General features: G+C 40.2%; 1 protein-coding gene across 5 annotated transcripts in view; it reads right to left on the bottom strand.

The window, feature by feature from the left end:
• Positions 1–298: 298 nt before the first annotated feature.
• ckap5 (cytoskeleton associated protein 5) overlaps positions 299–19,255 on the bottom strand; it is a 41,690-nt gene continuing 22,733 nt past the window's right edge. For 2 of the 5 annotated variants that reach the window (XM_026174877.1, XM_026174878.1), the window contains exons 26-45: positions 18,848–18,933; positions 18,507–18,617; positions 17,964–18,086; positions 15,729–15,878; positions 15,456–15,659; positions 15,241–15,376; positions 14,238–14,431; positions 13,970–14,142; positions 9,994–10,017; positions 8,211–8,384; positions 7,982–8,102; positions 7,427–7,606; positions 7,144–7,331; positions 4,911–4,986; positions 4,635–4,823; positions 4,109–4,246; positions 3,690–3,773; positions 3,415–3,574; positions 3,207–3,325; positions 299–2,526 (exon numbers count right to left, since the gene is read on the bottom strand). In XM_026174877.1, the coding sequence (XP_026030662.1) occupies positions 2,266–2,526; positions 3,207–3,325; positions 3,415–3,574; positions 3,690–3,773; positions 4,109–4,246; positions 4,635–4,823; positions 4,911–4,986; positions 7,144–7,331; positions 7,427–7,606; positions 7,982–8,102; positions 8,211–8,384; positions 9,994–10,017; positions 13,970–14,142; positions 14,238–14,431; positions 15,241–15,376; positions 15,456–15,659; positions 15,729–15,878; positions 17,964–18,086; positions 18,507–18,617; positions 18,848–18,933 (2,891 nt within the window). In that variant the 3' untranslated portion in view covers positions 299–2,265. The remainder of the gene's footprint in view (positions 2,527–3,206; positions 3,326–3,414; positions 3,575–3,689; positions 3,774–4,108; positions 4,247–4,634; positions 4,824–4,910; positions 4,987–7,143; positions 7,332–7,426; positions 7,607–7,981; positions 8,103–8,210; positions 8,385–9,993; positions 10,018–13,969; positions 14,143–14,237; positions 14,432–15,240; positions 15,377–15,455; positions 15,660–15,728; positions 15,879–17,963; positions 18,087–18,506; positions 18,618–18,847; positions 18,934–19,255) is intronic. The other 3 variants (XM_026174879.1, XM_026174880.1, XM_026174881.1) reach the window with 3 other exon arrangements.

The following is a 19,255-nucleotide window of genomic DNA, read 5'->3' as shown; positions in this document are numbered from 1 at the left end:
GGGAGGGCATTAATATTTTATAGACCAAATAACAATGAATTTTGGAAAAACCCAGAAGAACCATTGATGAGTCTTTTCACTCCTACAAATACAGAAGTTCTAAAACAACAAATTTTCTCCTTTAAGGGCAGAAAAAAAAATAAAAAAATTCCACAACATATTATACAAGCATGGCTAAGGAATTACATACTTACTCAGCATCTGTTTTTGTATTTAATATTAACTACGGAACAGATGACTTAACAGCCTTAGTTATCTTCATTGGCCGAGGGCTGGAAATAAGAGATGTAATAAGCAGTTTAATTGATGTAAACTTTATTTACAGAATAACATAAAAATCACAGGCTCATGCCATGCTCCTACAGCCTACAAACACAGAGTGCTTCCTTCTGCTGAACAAGTTTGGACAATGCACTTTACAGTGGCAACCACGTTCACCCTGCAGTCTGGCTTCATGGCTGCGGTTTGTTAAGTGAAGGTTAATGGAGAGTTTTACATACATTATTTACAGCTGAGTGTAAACCCACAGCACAGCGCAACACAACTGCACACATGTAAGAAAAATTCTCAGCGGTCACTTCCTTCCTTCAACGAAATAAGCCTTTTTTGTTTTTTTAAACTGCACCATTAATTGTACACCAGCTCCAACCCATTTCAGGGGGAAAACAGTAGCTTCTAGACTCTGAAGCAAGACTACAAAAACAGATGGAGTTACTAAAACAATGGATCTGATTCATTTAGTTTACAAAACCACTAATAAGTGGACTGGAGGAGTCTACTTTAGAGATCCAGACAAAAGGAGACCGTTATGAGATCAGCCCGTCCTTCAGTGCAAGCTGATGAGAGTTTGAAACATTTTCCCACTGTTTTCTGATGGGTCAACCATTGCATACACTAAAATGAGAAAATAACCTGCAGATTAATAGAGAACATCTAGTAGTTAAAACCCTATACCGAAGTGTGGACCAGCCAATGTTTTTGGTTACACTTTTGCTCTTCCTGTGATAACAAAGCTCAAGAAAAAGCCACAAAACAAACCAGATACTTTCTGAAAGCCCATCATCTGAGTATCTGGTTAAAGAAGATGCAGATAATCCATCAGAATCTGAATAAATGCAACTCAACTTACAATATTTTCAAGTCTGAAATTGACAAAAAAACAAAAAACAAACAAACTTTAGACACGTTAATTAAAGTAGGTGCTGGAGTTTTACAGTGTCACTTAGAGATGCCAACCATGGGCCAGAGGACAGAAAGCCTTTATTATTATTACTTTGACTTCATGCAGCTATACAGTTGAAATTTAGTTAATGACCGTTAATGTGAAACAATGGTTTTAAGTACATTAATTTTTTGAAGGTTATCCTTTCAGCTGAATATAACATTAATTCCTATTTATAATCAATATGACCTGGACTCATTACTGAAGCTAAACTCTTGAGCAGTGCAGCAGTAAATCAGCCTGTCCCAGCAAATTTCACTCTCCCAGTAATGACATCTCCTATTCAGAGGTGGAGAATGAAACCTGACAACTGGATTCACATCAGAATATAACATGTTACTAAGGCAGAAAAGGGGAAAAACTAAAGGCTTTTGCAAATAAAATTTAAGAGCATCTTCTCAGATTTCCTGCTGAGGTAAATTTAATTCAGTGTGTTGAACACATTCTTTAAAATCATACTGAACTGATGCAAAGCTGAAATCACAGAAACTATGTATGACCAATAGGGGGCACTCACCTCATGTCACGCACCTCATTTTGGGCGTCTACCTGAATATTGCTACTGTTGTGTCCTTGACATTTTCCCCTGCAGCCAACAGAAGTGTTGAACTGTTCAATATATACAAAACAAAAAAACGAGCAGACAAGTGGCTGAGGAAGCTTCATAATACAGAGTGTACATAGAGGGCAAAGACAGAACAAAGTACATGATCCTAATTCTCTAACAACTACAACACCACCGGTGCCCCTCCTCTCATATTGCTGAAGGGCTTCAGCTTTTCACTCTGATGAACAATAACTCACATTCTGATAACAGTAGCTGAAAACACCTGTATGGTTTCTACAGGGTGCGTTTTATTTCTAACAACATACAGGCACAGTGGGTGGAGTCAGGTTCAAATCTGAGGCGGGGTCCTGTGTCCTTCCCTTTCCCTCCAGCAGAACATCAATATAAAGACAGCATGAGTTAAAAAGGTGGATGGTCCATTTCTTACTAGAGGACTCCACAAGGTTAATGGATGAGATGATGTGGTGCTCCTGCTTCACTGCCGCTTACTCTTTATCCTCTCTAGGCGTTTCTTCAGGTCATCCAGGTTGGCAGCTGGTGAAGCTGAGCGGGTGTTGGTGTGTGTCGGGGAGTGAACGTTGTGCTCCTGCATGTACAGCTCCCGCGACTCTTTCAGCTGTGACAGCTTGCTTTGCAGCATATCGGTGGATGATGCCACTGACGGCTTTGAGGACAGCAGGGAGGAGATGGTGGGTCGCTGCTGAGCCTCGTCCTCACTTCCCCCAACACTCTGTTGCTGGTGGAGGGAGACAGAGGGCGAAAAGACACGTTAGCTTAGGCTGCATACCACTACTAACAAACACTCATCCTGGAATTAGGGCTGTGCGATATGACCAAAATCTCATATTTAAGACATCTATCGTCCGATAACGATATAAATCACAAAAATGTGACATTTTCTGTAAATTCTGTGAATCTCGGGCAGCTCGACTTGCGTGAAGTGTTTCCTGCTGCACGTTGTATAGCTGGAGTCGAGTGTTTTAACCGATACATTTTTAGACAAGTTGTTACGGCCGCCGTTTTCTTTGTGAGTATTTATTACACGGCGTGCTGCGGGGAAAAGCCTGTTCTAACGTTTGAGTCTAAGGTTTATTTTTTAGCACCTGGCGGCTTTTTTAATTCTCATCCGTAAACAGTCTGCATGCTCTTTCACGTGATTCAGTTTATTTTGAAAAGTCTCAACAGGATCTTGAGCTTTATTGTGAAAGGTTTATGTGGAAAATAAACAAGTGGACAAGCCATTGTTGTATCGTCGTTGCTAATGACAACGCATAAAAACAGGCGCTTGTCCGTCTGTACTTCTCTCGTATAAAAGAGAGGACTTTAAGAAATTAATATAGCCACTACACTACTTTGATAAGCAGCTGTAGCTCATCAGTGCATTGTGACTTTACTAAATGAATAATACCAACTGACCCTGGAAGTGTTTTCCAGGCCTTGTCTTTGTCTGAGAATCTTCAGTCTTTCATAGTAAACAGCTGGCTTCAGCTCCTCGTTGCTGCTCAGACTGGAGTCAACACCATGCTGAGGGATCACTGCAGAGAAGCATACACACAGATGTTACTACACATTCCTGATTGATAATAACCAAAGAGCACCATGACAACATGGGGTACAGCTGTACCTGCTGTGGTCTGGATTCGAGTTTTCCCCTCTCTCTCAGACTCAATCATGCGAAGGCCTCGCTCCACGTAACTCTGGAAGAACTGGGATGTGTTTTTGAGGAACGGTTCCAGGTCTGCATCTGAGTACTTCTGTTTGTACTCATATAACTCTGTCAAACCCTGAAAAGGAGAGTGTTCATGCTTCACTTTGTTGTCCAGGGTCAAAAGTATCATAAAACGTATTTCAAAATTAATTACACTGCTGCTTTGATTTTCAAACAGGAGCGATGCTGACCTCTTTAGTGTTCTCCTTGGAGCCGATCTTCTTGAAGATTTCAGACAGAATGTCACTGACCTTTGCCTTTGACATCCGATCGTCCTGCAAAAGAAACATCAGGATAGTGTAACTCAGTAGTAGTTGACAGTTCAATTATTTAACCCTCTGGACTCAATGGATTTGCTACATCATGCTTTTTCCTGAACACTGCCGTCACATTTAGTGCAGGAAGAAATGGTAAAAAACTGGATCGTCTAAGAAAAGCACCGGGGAGGAGAAGAGAGAAAAAACCCCGGAGGAATAAAACACATATTCACACAAGAAAAAGTAGAATTTTATTTAACTTGTAAATCAGCATTCTGCTCAACATAAACTCACAACTCTGATGGAACATTCTCCATTTATAGAATCATTGCCGAGTTTTATGCGTTACTTACTATACGCAGTCCCCCCTTCTCGTTGCTCCGGTCACTCTTGAGTCCCGCCAGGTTTCCAGAGTGTTTGACTACCCGCCTCAGATGGGCCTCCAACTCAGACTCGTTACGATTCTCAATCATCGACAGGTGGTCAAGGATCTGATCATCATTAATACAAAGCAATAGGAAAGAGTCATCAATAAATGAACATTTTAAATACTCATTTAAAAAGAGTCCAATTCAAAACTTTATCAAAAGCATTAAGTGTGAATGAATGGTAAAATAATGTGACCTGGACCTATGTATGGGTTACTAAACAGGTATTGCAGTTTTCTTATATAACTTCTATAAGAGCTTTTCTTGTTTTAGTGTCCATTCAAAGCTCTTTAGACAACAAGTTGCACTGAACCATACATTTAGATGGCACTCTAAAGGGAGCATGCAAACTCCACAAATGGAACCCAAGCAAACCAAGGGATTCAAAACAGCAACTTTTATTTTTGCTGTGAAGCGCTAGTATTAACCACTCAGCTACTGTGTGTGTTACCTTTGCCCCGGTGAGCTTGCAGAGTGTGTGTAGCAGCGTCTTGAGGGTCCTGTGTGGGACATCGCTCTTGAGCTGCTTAAGTTTCTCTTTGGGAAAAACTTTCATGAAGTTGTGGACATCCAGCAGGATCCGGTCCAGGTTTATGTTGTTGATGGTCTCTGGGAGGAAGCGGATAACCCTCCACAAACACTGAATGTAAATAAACATGAGTTAGAAGTCCAGTTTAAAGCATTTTTAGTGGACAGCAGGTTTGGTACTAACATCAGGTTCCCTTACTTTCATGACCAGCTCTGAGACCATGGGGGAACCAGCTGTCGAGACCAGTGTGTCCTGAAGCAACACCAGCAGAGCACTGCCAAGGGACGGGAAGGAAAGAAGTAAAGTTTATTTGTCAAGTCAATTTCACAGAAAAACAGTCACAAAGCACCCGTACACAAAACAAGTTAAATAAACAGGAACATTAAGGACTATAACAGCCAGTAAACACAATATCAACTGGTAGTTTAAAAACAAACAAATAGTAATTCAATAAAAAAAATAAATAAAAAAAAAATCTCAGGAGAAAGTGATGCTAGAATGTGTTAATAGTCCAGCACTAAAATAATCTAAATGAATGACATAAATGCGTTGAATAAGGAGACCAGTTGTAGCAATTTAAAAATGTTCCTTAAATGAAAGAAACAGGAACAAGACAAAAGGTTTTACATGTTGAAGTCCAAAGAAGCAAATATTAAATTAAGTCAAGACAGGTCGAGCCGAGATAATCGATTGCTATGAACTGGTGGTAGTGTCCACTTGGTAGGGCTGCTCGATTATGGCAAAAATGATAATCACGATCATTTTCACTGAAATTGAGATCTCGATTATTTGACAATATTTATTTAACAATAACAATGTATTGAATAATGACTTTAAAGATTGTCAAAAAATAATATAAAATAGTGTGCAAATACTGATAACAGTGCAAATGTTTGCAATATAAAAAAAAAATGAAAAATGTAAACATCTATGTTTAGTAAACTTCGCAGTGTTGCTCTGTGGTGCAGCTACGACACCGTAGCAAAGTTTACACACTATGTCTACTTGATCCACGTCTGACTCTGCGGACCCATAATGTTTCCACACCACTGAAGTTTTTTTTACCTCTCTTTTCAACCAGCGGCAGTCACTCTCCTCTCCAGATAACTTCTGCTTAGCTTTCCGAGCTTCCCTCGGGTCCTCTTAATCATTTTGTTGTATTTATCCGCGACACCTTAAAGGCCGGTCCATGAAAATATTGTCGGGCATAAACTGGTCCGTGGCGCAAAAAAGGTTGGAGACCGCTGCTCTTAATTGTTGTGACACGTGTTCGAAATGCAGAGAGGTGCGCTCGATTTGCCACACGGAGCAGCGCAAGAGTAAAGCACAAGGGAGGGGCTAATAATCGGCTCAGTCATTTTTAATGATCGTTGAAAGCCCAGATCGTAATCGTGATTAAAATTCGATTCATTGAGCAGCCCTACCACTTGGGACAGCCAGGTATCCCAGAATGCATTTCAAATCACAAGCAGAGAAGCATCTGAACCAACACGTTGTTCGTGGATACTGAAGACTCCAGCCTGTCCAGAAATTATTACATCATCTGTTTTTAAAGAAATGTTTATTCAGCGATAATCTAAGCACCAGCTCTCTGTTAGAATTTGAGTTTACTAAAATAAAAATGAAATCAGAACAACATCTGATTTGTGTGGTGTGTGCTTTTTTAAAAAATTTTTAATGTTGGCGTTTTGGTCATGTTACGTTTAAGTGTCAAAGACTTGTTAGAAACTATGAAACACATCAGATTTCTGGATGCTAGCAGTAATTTCCGTAATAGTCTATTTCAGTATTGTGGTGTACAGTTACCACTATGTCGTTGGAAAGTCCACACGAGTCCAGATTTCTGAGGACACACTCACGTGGGCGTTATCTATGATACTCCTAAACTACAAGTTAACTTAAGTCAACCAAGTCAGACAATTCTGTTGTAATGAAAAACAAACACTCATCCCACCCGCAAGTTAGCGCAGTGCCAGCTGTTTAATTCACAGCAGCTTCTGCAGTAACCATGGTAACCATGGACACTGAGCACGTGGATCGATGCAGTTCAGACTTTGGGTAATACCCCAAAATCTGTCTCTTTGAAACTAAAAAAGGCTCATTTATCAGCTGTGCAGCTGGTTTTCCAGCAGGGTCCTGCTGAAAAACTGCAAGATAAAGGGAAACATGTTGATGATGAATTATTTATGTAAATAAAATGGAAGACTGTGGCGCTTTCTGCTGATCGTAAACTGAAACACTGAATGTAACTGGCTCCCAACCAGGTTGTGTGTTCAGAATAGGTTATTATGGTGATTCAGCCGCCCACCTTAGTAACACAAAACTGACCTCTCTGGACTTAAAGCCGTAAAAGAAAGAATGAAATAATAATACAGATACACACACAGAAGTTAGCTGAAGTTATCGCAGTGAGGAGTTTCTTCTTACTGACCTGATCATGTTGGTCTGGTCAGACTTCTCCAGGACTCTGATTACAAGCAGGTTGACAGACCTGATGACCTGTGTTCCATCTTCTACATCCTCCACTCTGCTGTCCAGCATCAACGTTATCAGACCATGCATCAGGTCCTTCAACACACCCATAGATGCCTCTCTGGCCAGGGACTCCATAGAGAACAGCTAGTAGAAAGGAACAAGAGGAGGTCCATAAAGACATCAGCATCCTCCTCTCAAATCAAGCTAACAGATGTGATTACTGTGTAGGCACAACTCACAGACAGCATGTTTCCTATGATGCAGCTATACAACTTTATGATATCCTTCTTATCCACCCGATCGTCAGCCATGTGCGTGCTGTTGATGAGCCTCAGCTGCATGATGGTTGCAATAAGAAACTGATCAATGTGTCCCGACATCACTTCCGCTTTGTCCTCCTGTCGCAGTACCTCATCAATCTGCAGAGGAAAGTTAAATCCTTCAGATTTAGAGAGAAATGCTATTTGGGAACACTGAGCATGGGTTCAGGGATACCATTATACTTTTATTCACCAACATTTATGCATCAAGTTGTGACAGGAGTATCTTTGTAGTGCTTGTGTCAATAAACAAATAAATACATCCTGACTAACATGTGAAAATATCCATTCCTGAAAAGAAGGGGGGGAAAGAAAGACCTGTGCCATGTTTTCCTAGCAGTGCAAAGTCACCGTGTTTTTTAAAGAAACTCTTCTGCTTCATTAATGATTACTGCGAGTGGTGGTTGACAGTTTACTAAATATTTCATATCCAATCAGTTGAAAATGTGCTCTGTGCAAAATATGTTTGTTTACCTGTGCCAGCGCCTGGATGCTGGTGTTGATGTCACCACTCGCAACCTGAGAGATGACAAAGTTGATGGTGGAAGCCGTGCTGTTGTGCAGTTCATCAAAGTGTGGCGAGACCGAACGCATCCTTTGAACACAAAATTGCAAAGAAGCATTAAACCTCAACAAATGTTCACTTCTTTCTTGTTTGTGTTGCTTGTGTGTGCGCTTAATTATCAGGACTGAGGTTGTTTACTTGGGTTCAGGGATCATGATGGGCTCCAGCAGCTCATCCAGCTTGTGTTGGACAAGGTCCGGCAGCTCGCACACTCTACCCTGGTCCATCTCAATCATATCCAGGTCTAGCTGGAACTCCTTGGGGATGGATGGATGCAGGGACTCTGTGTGCTGTGCATTCTGACGGGCTTGGCTAGATTGAGGGAGGGATTGGAAGACAGGTGGTGGGAAAAGAAGACAAGACACTAAATTTAGTTGAGCATAATAATCCATCAGTGCTGCTTAGCTCCAGTCCTCACACAACTTCAAGCTTTGAGAGATAATGTGGATATAAGTGAATATCCTCAGCCTAAAGAAGGGTTTATCCAATTTAATATGATTAATAAATGAGTTTGAAACTCTCAAATGTCACATTTCTATGAATCACTGCATTCCAACACAGGACTTGTATGTGTGAGAATTGTCTGATCAACCAAATTTCACTGGGACTGTCTGAACAGAAACAGAGCAGCACTGATTTTAAAGACATTGAGTTTGTATCCTTCAGCGAGATGGGGAAAAAGTCATGTGGACAACCAGATAAAAGGCTACTGTTCATTACATTGATAACAAATAACAGGTTGATGAAAGTGATTTATCCAGCTGGTAACGTATTTCAGCAGCATAGCCTCAGCTATTTGCATAAAGGACCTATGACATTGATTTTGTAAAAAGAAAAACTTTGTACTTTTATAACAAGACTGAAATTTTAAGGAACCTTTTGTTTTGGCCAGAATGAGGGAACGAATCCAGATACCTCAGAAAGGTGTAATGTCACTCTTGAGTTAGCACATTCCAGACAGAATGAGGAAAAACAGGATTTAGTAAGTTGGAGCCATTCAGGCATCACTAGCAATGCAGTATAGTGCTTTTGCTATAGATGGATAGAGCCTGATAAATACAAATACAGCAGTGGTAGTACAGATGAAACATTTACAGTTTTGCTTTTTACTGTTTATGTTCGGTTATCTTGGATTACTGACTCAGGGTATGTTGGTGTGCTCTGATTTTCCGAGTGGGAAATCTGAGTTAAGGGTGGAGTTCCACAAAAAAAACCAAAAAACCAACAAAAAAAAAAAAAAACCCCAAAGATTTCCAACTACGAACTCATTACGACTTATTTAGGAACGCACCAACGTGCAACTTTGGTGGGCAGACAGCATGCTATAAAATTAGAAAGTACCCAGCAACTTCTAAAACTCATGTCATGAACTTTGAAGTAACCCCATAATTTGGTGAAATCTATTTTCACAGCAGTCCAAAGACCCTGAAAATTTAGGTTAGGCTGCAATAACATATTGTTAAGTGCCGGTGCAACACGCTCATCACAATATTCTTTAAACATTGGCCCTTCTTTTAGTGAAAAATAAAGAACAGCACACACTGAAATTTTACCATAATCCACTGACAAAAGTGAAAAAGACAAACATGTGAGCAAAGCTCATTGGCTTAACCAGTGTACTACGGTGGGTGATGTACATCAGCAAGAAGGCTGCAAGAGTGATTCACACCTCTGGGTCAAAAATCAAAAATCCAGATCACCATATTACAGAGGAGGGGAAAAGATACATTTTCATGCTTCTGTTTGAAGAAACAGCAACCACAATATTTGGCAAAAATAACCCTCTAAAAGTAGAGAAATGAGAGAGAAAGAACAGAAATAACAAGTTTACATTGAACACACTGAACAAGAATACAGTGAGACGAGTTCTTACAATGGCTACAGACAGAAAAGAGGGGAAGGAGGAGGAGTTGGTACTCACATCCTATACGTGCGATACATTATTCTGCTCCAGAAAGGAAGGCAGGCAGAAAAAAGGAGGAAATCACAGAGGAAGAAAGAGGAAGGGTTAAGAGAAAGGCAAGCAGTCGGCCAGTGAAAGGTGATTTTAGTTGAACTAAGTTGAAGACTAGACAAGTAACCTTATGAGAGGAACCCAACATGCAATGACTCAGAATATCAAGACAAGAAGGGGACAGACAAAGTTGTGAGTAAACATTCAAACTGATGTATGACTGCATTAGAGTCATCCCAACCAAAACACAATGGACCAAATGTTTAACATGCTCACAGGAAACATTTGGAATAGATTGCCTTGAAATGCCATGTTACAATTCATAATGCAAACTATTTACGGCAGATATTACAACAATCTAAATCCCTCTAAGATTTTTATTTATTCTTTTTTTTTTCCCCTCATAAAACACGATGATTAACTTGGCTACTGTAGAAACCATATTGAATGTTTTTTTAGCTTAACCTCCTAGGACCTGGCGTCCACATGTGGACATCACATTTTGGGTTATTTAGACCAAAATACTCAATTTTGCTCTACAAGGGCCTGATATCGTGTCACAAATTTAGAGGATCATCATTTAGCCTGGAGAAATAGTTTGCTGCTTTATAAGAAAGCCCTCCGCAAAGCCAGAACATCTTACTATTCATCACTGATTGAAGAAAATAAGAACAACCCCAGGTTTCTCTTCAGCACTGTAGCCAGGCTGACAAAAAGTCAGAGCTCTTTTGAGCCAACAATCCCTTTAACGTTAACTAGTAATGACTTCATGAACTTCTTCACAAATAAAATTTTTATCATTAGAGGAAAAATTACCAATAATCATCCCACAGATGTAATATTATCTACAGCTACTCTTAGTACCATTGATGTTAAGTTAGACTCTTTTTCTCCAATTGATCTTTCTGAGTAACTTCAATAATTACTTCCTCCAAACCATCAACGTGTCTTTTAGACCCCATTCCTACAAAACTGCTCAAAGACGTCCTGCCATTAATTAATTCTTCAATCTTAAATATGATCAACCTATCTCTAATAATCGGCTATGTACCACAGGCCTTCAAGCTGGCTGTAGTTAAACCTTTACTCAAAAAGCCATCTCTAGACCCAGCAGTCTTAGCTAATTATAGGCCAATCTCTAACCTTACTTTCATATCAAAAATCCTTGAAAGAGTAGTTGTCAAACAGCTAACAGATCATCTGCAGAGGAATGGCTTATTTGAAGAGTTTCAGTCAGGTTTCAGAGCTCATGACAGCACAGAAACAGCTTTAGTGAAGGTTACAAATGATCTTCTTATGGCCTCTGACAGTGGACTCATCTCTGTGCTTGTCCTGCTAGACCTTAGTGCAGCATTCGATACTGTCGACCATAATATCCTATTAGAGAGATTAGAACATGCTGTAGGTATTACAGGTACTGCACTGCAGTGGTTTGTATCATATCTAATAGACTCCAATTTGTTCATGTAAATGGAGAGTCCTCTTCACACACTGAGGTTAATTATGGAGTTCCACAGGGTTCAGTGCTAGGACCAATTCTGTTTACATTATACATGCTTCCCTTAGGCAGCATCATTAGAAGACATAGCATACATTTTCACTGCTATGCAGATGACACCCAGCTCTATCTGTCCATGAAGCCAGATAACACACACCAATTAGTTAAACTGCAGGAATGTCTTAAAGACATAAAGACCTGGATGGCCGCTAACTTTCTGCTTCTTAATTCAGATAAAACTGAGGTTATTGTACTCGGCCCTGAAAATCTTAGAAATATGGTATCTAACCAGATTCTTACTCTGGATGGCATTACCTTGGCCTCCAGTAACGCTGTGAGGAACCTTGGAGTCATTTTTGACCAGGACATGTCCTTCAACGCACATATTAAACAAATATGTAAGACTGCGTTCTTCCATTTGCGCAACATCTCTAAAATTAGAAACATCCTGTCTCAGAGTGACGCTGAAAAACTAGTTCATGCATTTATTACTTCCAGGCTGGACGACTGTAATTCATTATTATCAGGATGTCCAAAAACTCACTGAAAAGCCTTCAGTTAATCCAAAATGCTGCAGCAAGAGTCCTGACAGGGACTAGAAAGAGAGAGCATATTTCTCCTGTATTGGCTTCCCTTCATTGGCTTCCTGTTAAGTCCAGAATTGAATTCAAAATCCTGCTCCTCACATACAAGGTCTTAAATAATCAGGCCCCATCTTATCTTAATGACCTTGTAGTACCATATCACCCTATTAGAGCACTTCGCTCTTGCTCTGCAGGCCTACTTGTTGTTCCTAGAGTATTTAAAAGTAGAATGGGAGGCAGAGCCTTCAGTTTTCAGGCCCCTCTTCTGTGGAACCAGCTTCCAGTTTGGATTCGGGAGACAGACACTCTCTACTTTTAATATTAGGCTTAAAACTTTCCTTTTTGCTAAAGCATATAGTTAGGGCTGGACCAGGTGACCCTGAATCCTCCCTTAGTTATGCTGCAATAGACGTAGGCTACCGGGGGATTCCCATGATGCATTAAGTTTTTCCTTTCCAGTCACCTTTCTCACTCACTATGTGTTAATAGACCTCTCTGCACTGAATCATATCTGTTATTAACCTCTGTCTCTCTTCCACAGCATGTCTTTTATCCTGTCTTCCTTCTCTCACCCCAACCGGTCGGAGCAGATGGCCGCTCCTCCCTGAGCCTGGTTCTGCCGGAGGTTTCTTCCTGTTAAAAGGGAGTTTTTCCTTCCCACTGTCGCCAAAGTGCTTGCTCATAGGGGGTCATATGATTGTTGGGTTTTTCTCTGTATCTATGAAGCGCCTTGAGGCGACTTATGTTGTGATTTGGCGCTATATAAATAAAATTGAATTGAATATCCACTTACGAGGACATTATACTGCTACTGTTCTATCGAAATTTTAAACAAATATCCTCATGTGGCTCTCATTTTTCTTAGAAACAAAAATCAGGTAAAAAAAATAAAATAAAAAAATTAAATCTGGTAATTCTTTGTTTTTACATTCATCGGGCCCCAATATGCCCAAATATCAAAGACAAATTAAAAATGCATGCCGTGGAAGAGTTCGGGTCTTAGGAGGTTAATGTTATACTGGTCATACTGGTCTTCCATTTAGTTTACTGTGAAGCTGAAGCTGCTCCCTTGTGCACTGGTCCACAAAACTACATGCTACAATAATTCACTGTGCATAATGAAAGGGTCAATGTTGAGCCAGTAACTCTCAAACTATGACAGCTTTATCAAACTGATTCAATTTTACTTATAACGCACCGAATCACAACAACAGTTACCTAATGGCACTTTAGTGGCACAGAAAATAAAATGCTGCCAGCAAAGAGGTGTAGTGGCAGCATTGTCACCTACTAGCAAGATGGTTCCTGGTTTGAATCTGCCAGCTGACTGCATCCTGTTTTTGTCTGCATGTTCTCCCTGTGCCTACGTAGGTTCTCTCCAGGTACTCCAGTCCAGTCTTTCCCCACTATGACTCTAAGATGTATAGTAGTTTCAAACTGCTCTCCTGGATTACTAATATTTTTTCTGGGGCAAATTAACTGTATCAGCTGACATGAAGCTTACTTTTACACTGAAGAGTCAGTAAAGTTTTAGCATCGAGTTGTTAATGTGTTGGGATTCGTGCAGGCACAACCAAGAAACCGTCAACCTCATTACAACAAGGGTCATTTTTACAAGACCAGTGCCTTAAGTGATTTGTATCATGCTTTAAACTATATGTGAAAACTTCTAGTATTTCTGCCCTACTGTAACCAGTCGCTAAACTTGAAGAATAGCCGTTTCAAAGGCCTGCTGTGCACTGTCACCAAGCAGTAATCACACAATGATTTTTCCCCCCTCATCAATATTCTTATCTCTTGGTGAGGGTCCTTTTTATTTTTTTATTTAGTTGAGACAAACTCATAATCAGAGGGGACATACTTAAGCTTATTAGGGTCTTCCTGTGCAGGCTTGCGGAGGAAGGTGGCATTGGAGTTTGTTGGGTGCTCCTTCTGAGACCGATCTGTTGCAGTCTGTTTGGCCACAGCTGTGGGTGCCTTCTTTGCTGATCGCTTTATTCTCTCTTCTAGCATACTCATGTCCTTCTCCGACAACTGGAGGCACAGGGATAGAAGCATGTCAAAGAGTGCAGAGTACAATTTCATGTGAAGTCTTACCAAAACATGACCAGGACCAGTGCTCATCTTACATTTCCTATAAGTTTGTAGACCTGATCCCCGCAGACGTTGTAGACAGCCACCACAGTGTTGAGGGCAGCATTGCGTACAGATGTGTCTCTGTCACCAATGTGCACAGCAATTTCTTTCAGAGACTTAGCTGGAGTAGGCTGGCATACATTCATCCCATAGCCCTCTATCAAACAACCTAACTCCTCCAGACATTCTGAGAAAAACAAAAACACAACACAATTACAATGTGTTACAGTATTTTCCCCGCATTTCTCTACATACAGCTTCACATAAATGTGAAGGCCATACAGTCGATAAATTGTCTATTTCTCTCTCTCTCTCCTTCCTGCAATCACCCACTTAAATGTCTTCTGTGGTTTCCCTAAGCCATTTGGTGTTTCAGTTGTCCATTCTCACTTGAATTCCCCCCCGGTTCCAGTCTAATGGCCTCCTCAGTACCTTATAGTACCTTATTAACCTAACAGCAATTTTGCACTTGGACTGCAGACTTACTTGTGTTTCATAGAAGTAGAATGGGAGGCAAAATCTTCAGCTATTTACTAAGGAACCAGTTCCTAGTTTGGATTTAAGAGACATACATGCTCTACTTTTAAGATTAGGCCTAAAACTTTTCTTTCTGATAAAGCTTATATGCTTATGTTACAATAGGCTTAGGCTTCCCATAATGCACTGAGCATTTCTTTTTCCTCCCTGTAGGTTTATACACCACTACTACATTTAATTAGTAAACTCTGGCCCTTTCTCCCATAGTGAGTCTTCGGTCCAGTTTCTGTTTGCCCTCGTCTTTCTCCTAACACCCAACCTATCGCTACAGATGTCTTCCTGAATTGCTGGAGCTGACAGAGCTTGAAAAGAACATTTTCCTTCCCCAAATCAAAATCCTGCCACACAGCTTTCATTTCTAATGCAATTTTTGTTTTATAGCTATAAAAAAAAATTGGCACAAACAGAAGAGGACTGATAGTCATGTGGTGCAGCAAAGACTAACCAAAGAAAACCTACCAGCTCTCTGTTTGGAGTTTTTGGATTTGGTTCCATCCATGAGGAAAGGGAAGACCTTGGATGCTGGATAAACCTTGCATAGCATGGCCAGGATAGCCCGAACATCTTTGCGAACCACATCTTTTGATTCTCCAACCTAAATATGAGGGAAGATGCTCAGCGGATGGAGTGAGGAAGAAAATAAATGAAGAGGTCCCATTCGGATATGTACTCACCTTAAGTATGAGGTAGGGGACGAAGGAGTTGGCTTCATACTCCGTCAGGTGGTAGTTCTCTCTATTCAGCATGGCAAACAGCAATTTTAGATACTCAAGCACCTTCATCAGGACTGTGGTGTTGGTATCAAAAAACCGCAGGGTGAACCACTTCAGAATCAGGTCCAGACAGCTGATGGTGGCTTCACTCTCACTCTCCAACCTCTGTTAAACAGACTTCATTAGTGAAACGCAAACAAAACGCACTGCAGTAGGAAGAGGACCAGCCAATACCTCAATCATGACTCCAATGGCCTTGACATGTCTTTGGAAGTCGAAGTGAAACAGCTCATCTTGCAGCCACTTTGCAAAACAGGTGGACATTTGAGTTTTCAACTGCTCCACATATTCATCTCGAGGGGTGATGAAGTTCCACTTCAGAATCTACAACAAAAACGTTTTCTTTTTACTTAAGCAGACATGTCATATTTCACCAAAAAATAAAATAAAATACATTTTGCACATCTAATTTTATCACAATGCAACACTATGAAAATGCCTTTAAATGGTTTAACTGGTATTCAACAGTCCTACAGAGGCTACATGTATTCTACCATTTCATTCATTTTGCATCATCATGATGAGAATGATTACAATCTCCCTTTCTCTGACATACATTAAACTGGAGGTGTTGTGTTCACACACAAAAAAGAGTAACAATTTCTTAACTACAAGTGTGTAGTTTACACAGCATCTTAATTATAGTATCTCGTAATTAAGATACTGTAATTGGAGCTGATGCTGCTTTTTTTCAGTACAATACGTTACAACAGCTCTTTATTATTCCATTTAAGAGCTATATACGTGTGCAGCAAATGGGTTTCTGTATTATAAGTGAACCACAATCTGTAGCATTTAAAGTGGTACTGGTGGTAATTAATAGGGAACATAGAACAAAAAGGTGCAAATGATTTTGGACATACATGAAAAATAGAGCTGCAATGAGTCATCAAGTATTTTGAAGCATCTGATTATAAAAACTTCGAATAAACCGCGGCTGTGCAGCGTGCTGCTGTCACGATGGAAATGGGAACTCAAGTGTTTCACCCACATTTGCAACTAAAAACGGGGCATTGTGTAAATAAAAGGTGTGACATTAAGGCCACACAGGCCCCAGTTTTAAACAGAAACCCTGATAAGACAACAGCAGCAGTGATGATGACGCTGGCGTAGTTTAACATGGAGCCAGAGTCTGTTTACACACCGCGAAGAGCAAAGAGGCCGAGCAGTTACAGACAGACTGAGCTCAGGTAGAATGAAAAAAACAAAACCAAAACGTGTTTGTAGTATCCAACACAGCGGCGCTGTTCCTGTAACCACCTTGTATAACTACTGGGTAGGTGTGTAGCAGTAAAACTGGGCCAGTAAAACTGAGCCACTGACCTGAGGGTTATTATACCGAACAGTGAATTATTGTTAATATTAATTAATTAATAGCTACACCTTCATAACATCTTGTTTTCAGCAGCACAGAAACTTCAGAATGCTGTTATTATTGCTTCTCACCACATTCTCCTTTAAAGGCTTACAGACAAACTCAGTTATTCATAAATAAAGGTGGTTTTTTGGAAAAATGAAACAAATGGGGGGGGGGGGGGGGGGGAGTCTAAAATGGAAACCAATGAGCAGTTGAATTTGAAAGACATTTTTCTCTCTAATATTCATTATTGCCCATTAATAAGACAAAAGTATTTCTATATATTTTTAGAGCTGCTTTTAATTCTCAAGTCTTCTTCTCTCCTGTACTTTCTCCTCAAAGTAATAAAAGTTTGGGTACAAACCTGATCTTATGCTGCATAGAGATTTCTTATCTGCGATGGTTTTCTTCCATTTCTCCAATTTGGTTAAATTGGAGCGTCTAAAAATTAGCTATACATGAGGATATGAGTATGTGCTTGCCTGTCTTTGTATGGACCCTGCAATGGACTGGTGACCTGCCCAGAGTGCACGCCGCCTATTGCCCTATGACGGCTCCTCTGGAAGTTTCATTTGTGCCAAAATTATATTCACGTGTACATCATCTATAGAGACAACACACTGGTCTTTGTCTATTAAACTTTGACGTCAGCTGTACAACCAGCATATTTTGATCACCAGATTGTGTATGTTTCATTTCAAAGTCAAAGCCTTTGTCTGTGCCAATAAAACTTGTGTTCTTTTATAGGACTTCTATTCTTTTGATGTGTTGTTGAGTATGTTAGCTTCCTGTCACTTCATGTTAGGTTGGTTCTCTGTTTCATTGTGGTGTTTAGCGCACTGCACACAGAACAATATCTAATGTTTAATTTAAATTTCAGCTTATAAATAAATAAATAAATAAATAAATAAATAAATAATAACCTTAGTTCTTAAATTTCATGTTTTTAGACTTCACGAGTCTAAAACAAAGTCCAGCAGCCCAAAGGACACACCTACAATTAGAAAGTCCACAAAGACATGCCCTATTGCTGTTTTTCCATCTACTGGTACCTTCAATTGCTTCTCCTCTTTGATCCTCTGTTCCTTCGCATTGGCGATGAGGATGAAGAGTGGCCCAGACTTATCTTCATCATCCTTCAGACCTTTAGACACAGGCTTCTTACCAGCAGCACCCTGAGGGAAGCAACAGCAAATTCATAGTGAGAACAGCTGAATTAAACATTGTTCTGCCTGTGGATGTGTGAGCATAGTAATGTTTTCTAATGTCAAATGAAGAGAGGAAGAGCTTGTAAGTAACACACTGCAGAAAGAAGAAATATAGGAGGTGTTATGCAAGGCAGGTTGCAACGCTGAAGTCTGACACACACATTCATGCAGTTAAGTGAAACCTGAATCCTGTGTGAACTATCAATTTTGTTTTTGCAACCAAGTTAGTGCATTTTTGACACAACCACGGCGAGAGAGAGAGAGGCTGAAAAGAGTTAAAAAGAGCCCAGTGAGAAACTCTGCTCCTGATGTACTGGGAGAGAGCAGGGACAGTTCAAATGAAGTTCTGAGCCGACTTTCATCACTAAACACCACTTGAACATCTACCTGTTGATTGCCACCAGCAGCCTTCCCTTTGCTGGAAGGCTTTTTACTACCATTATTGTCCTTGTCCTTGGAAGAAGGGGGAGGGATGGGTTCCTCAGGTGGGGAGGGAGGCTGGGTGAGTAGAAAAACCATATTGTGTTTACAACTTCTTAGTCCTGAATTAACTGATAAGAAAATAGTGTAAAAGAAAAAAAAAAAAAAAAAAAAACCCAGTCGCAAATGTGCATGGCATGGCAAACCATACTGTACTGACTTAATTTATAAAGCACCTTGTATCTGCTGAGTGCAGTACACAAAATGAATAATGTTCACTCACACACACACGTGAGAAGCATAAATACCTTCTTAGCAGCCATTCCACCTCGGACTTTCTTAACTTCTGGTTTACTATCAGCGACGTCTTCACTTGGTAGTTGAGACCTGGAGGCTGCAGAGGACAGATTCAAATTAATAGAATGGTCTGGCCATTTTAGCTCATACCTGCAAGCCTAACAGGAAATGACAAACTTCTCTCCAATGAAATCCTGAGTTCTATTGTTAGACCAGTTGAAGAGGGTTCATTGTGAAGGAGAGGAGATCAAAAAAAAGGCATCACTCTTAAACATGAACAAGTACACTTAAAACAAAACAGGGGATTTAAAAGCTAAAAAGGGTTCCATCATTATTTAGTTACACATGAGAAAAAGTCCAATACAGTCTTAACAACAGCAACCTTCAACCGCCAAGCTTCACCTTTATCATCAGGATAA

The sequence above is a fragment of the Astatotilapia calliptera genome, chromosome 7, assembly GCF_900246225.1.
Source record: "Astatotilapia calliptera chromosome 7, fAstCal1.2, whole genome shotgun sequence".
In the NCBI taxonomy this organism is placed as follows: Eukaryota; Metazoa; Chordata; class Actinopteri; order Cichliformes; family Cichlidae; genus Astatotilapia; species Astatotilapia calliptera.
This window is presented reverse-complemented; position numbering and strand designations above follow the sequence as displayed.